The sequence below is a fragment of the Buceros rhinoceros genome, unplaced genomic scaffold (genome assembly GCF_000710305.1).
Source record: "Buceros rhinoceros silvestris isolate BGI_N320 unplaced genomic scaffold, ASM71030v1 scaffold16245, whole genome shotgun sequence".
Lineage (NCBI taxonomy): Eukaryota > Metazoa > Chordata > Aves > Bucerotiformes > Bucerotidae > Buceros > Buceros rhinoceros.
Genome location: NW_010414798.1, coordinates 39,735 through 42,456, shown reverse-complemented (window position 1 = coordinate 42,456; position 2,722 = coordinate 39,735). Strand labels below are relative to the sequence as shown.

At 48.5% G+C, this 2,722-nt stretch overlaps 1 protein-coding gene across 1 annotated transcript in view; it reads right to left on the bottom strand.

Annotated features, from left to right (window-relative positions):
* Positions 1-541: 541 nt before the first annotated feature.
* The window catches only part of LOC104494405 (interleukin-8-like), a 2,758-nt gene continuing 577 nt past the window's right edge, over positions 542-2,722 (bottom strand). The window contains exons 2-4 of the mRNA XM_010137224.1: positions 2,259-2,397; positions 1,801-1,884; positions 542-596 (exon numbers count right to left, since the gene is read on the bottom strand). Coding sequence (XP_010135526.1) covers positions 542-596; positions 1,801-1,884; positions 2,259-2,397 — 278 coding nt within the window. The remainder of the gene's footprint in view (positions 597-1,800; positions 1,885-2,258; positions 2,398-2,722) is intronic.

Sequence of the window (2,722 nt, the reverse complement as noted above, 5' to 3'; positions counted from 1 at the left end):
TCTTGCATGGAGAAATGGGCGTGAATCCACGTCTCTCATGGGCACCCGGAGGTCTCTCGCTTTGCACTGAAAGATCGGGTTTGCTTCGTGGTTTCTTGGATGGGGTGTTTGTTCATCTTGGATTCATCACCTTCAGCCTCTCCCAGCTCTGCTCTGTCTGCTTGAAGACGGGAGCTGGGGAGCAGAACGCTCTGCACGTGGGTGGGTCATGCAGCTAACAGCTAGTTCTTGCTGGTGCCCTAGCACTGGGATTGGATGGGCTGGGTGTCTGGGCTTGTTTTGTTTGATTCTGTAGGATTTTCATTGCTCAGCCCTGCTCTGATACCAGTATGGTACAAATCAGCATCATCCCAAGATCTCTCTCCTACGTGGTCAGCCTAGAATGCCTCGTTTTTATATGAGCTTTGCAATTTTTTCCTCCTACATCAACCATTTTTGCGACTTTCTGCAGTGAGTTTCACCTGGTAGTGTATTGCCTACTCAGTGTGTCCCTGAGGTACCTCTGCAGTTCTTCACAGCTGAGCCTTGTCTTTACTACTCTTCATTTAGCATCATCAGAATATGTCAGCTCATAGCAAATGACCTTCCCAGAGGAGCTGTGGATGCGCCAAACGAAAGAGGACCACACTCAGGCATCCGTGGGTGATGTCCCTCCGCCAGAAAAAGCTGTCCTTTCCATTCTGTCCTTCACTTGGTGTAGTCACCTGTCACACACCCATTGCCACAGCTTCTTCCTGAGCCCTGTCATTTCTAGTGTTGGGTGAGGGTTGTGAAAGGGTTTCAGAAAGAATTTGACTGTTCCTGGGGGCCCTTCCACATCCAGAGGCTTATTGTCCCCCCCCAAGAACTGTAACAGGCGTGTGAAAGAAGACTGCCTTCAGAGCTGCACAGACTCTTCTTTATTATGTGTTTATTTGTGTGTCTCTATTTCTACTTGTAAGTAAGGCCATTTAGGAGTCACTAATTTCCTCTTTACAGCACTAAAACACATTTATTAAGCTGGAACTCCTCGATCATCACAGGCAGAGTTTTACAGATAGACACAGCAAAGGAAATAAGAACCAACAACTGTCTCAGGAAAAAAAAATCAAACATAGTAACGGAGCAGAAGGAGGGTCTGTTCTCTAACATCCTCATCAGCAAATGTTTCCTTGCAGTTCTTGTGCTGGAAAAACTCCAAGGTATATTTTTTCTTGGCTTTCCTTTGATTGGTCAGTCACTCTTGTCTTTGGCTTTGTAATTAGATGAAGTATAAAGTGAACTCAGAAGTTTATTAATGAAACGATTACCATGAACACAAGCTACAGAGACAGCTCCTCAGCAGGCTTTGATGACCTGTTTTTACCCTGTCAACCAACTAACATAGTGCAAAGACCAAACAATCCAATACTGCTCCAACAGAGAGGACATCCATGTGCCCGTGTCGAAACCGTGCGAGGCAGGGACCTGGTTGTCCAGCAGTGACAGCTGAGAAATGCCGGCTGTACGTCTGAATTATACCCAGAATTACATCTCTTTTGGAGCTGGATTGTTGGACGTGTCAAACAGGCGCCCAGATCCTGCCGTCTCTCAGCGGGTGTTTAGGTGTGTTGTACCCATGACCTTTTGAGTGGCCAAATGCACCCAATGGGAAGGAGGCAAAGCTAGGGACCGATTTTAATCCAGAAACAGATTTAGAGAGTACTCTGGAAACCATTCCTGATGCCTGCAGAGGGGGAACCCTTTCATGCCAAGGAACTAAAGCCTGCCCTCTAGAAGCAGCTTCCAGCTGAAGGTGTCCTGGTGAACAAAACACCGTACCTGGCCAAAATAGCCTTTACCATGAGCTGGACCCAGGGAGCAGCGGGGTCCAAACACACTTCTCTGCCATCCTTCAGCGTAGCTCTGCAGGGGAGCAAACAAAGACATTGTTATGGCAAGGGGTTTCCTCCTGCTCGGCTGACGTTGTCAGATGGATCTCAGCTACTTGTCAGTGAAGTCACTGGAGGAACTTTCATTTATTAAACTTGTTTGCTATTTTCTGATCTTGGTCATAGTTAAGATATTAGCACAGAGAGACTTCTACCATACTGTCTGGACTGGCCCGTCACCTTGGCAGGAACAGGGCTCTTCCCTTTGATAGGAGGGCCTGGCACCTCACCCTTGGTGTCTGTGAGCCCTCGCAGGGGGTATAATTCCACCTGCAGTCTCTAGGGGAGCGAACTGCCAAGGTGCTTCCTCCTGTGGGAAGCAAGGCGGTACTTAGCAGAAGTGCTCACATGATTTCCACGGTTTTGCAGCGAGGTCCTCTTGGGCTTAACGTCACGTTCTGAATGACCTTGGGATGGATGAACTTGGCGTGAGAGCTGATGCACAGGCACGGGGAGCCTCCTTCCTCTGTGCTGGGCAGGGCCTTGCCTGTAGAACAACAATCACTTATGTCTGGCGAAAGGGACAACCTCACTGTGCACTCCTGCAAAGCAAAGAGCGTCCCCTTCTGCCAGCCTTAGCCTTGTTACTCTGTCACTCTAAGCTGCTGAAGACTTTCAGGTAAGACATTTTCAGAGCTGCTGGTGAGCAGACACGCTTAGACTTGTATCTCCAAGTGAAAGTACTCCTGTGTTCTCCTAGTGCGTTTGTGCCTGGCCAGATTCTACTCCAGCATGGCATTGCTTGACCAAAGTGGGTGAAGGGCATTAACTGTGTCCACATGTTGTTTCCTGCCAGGAACATCTGCTCGTGT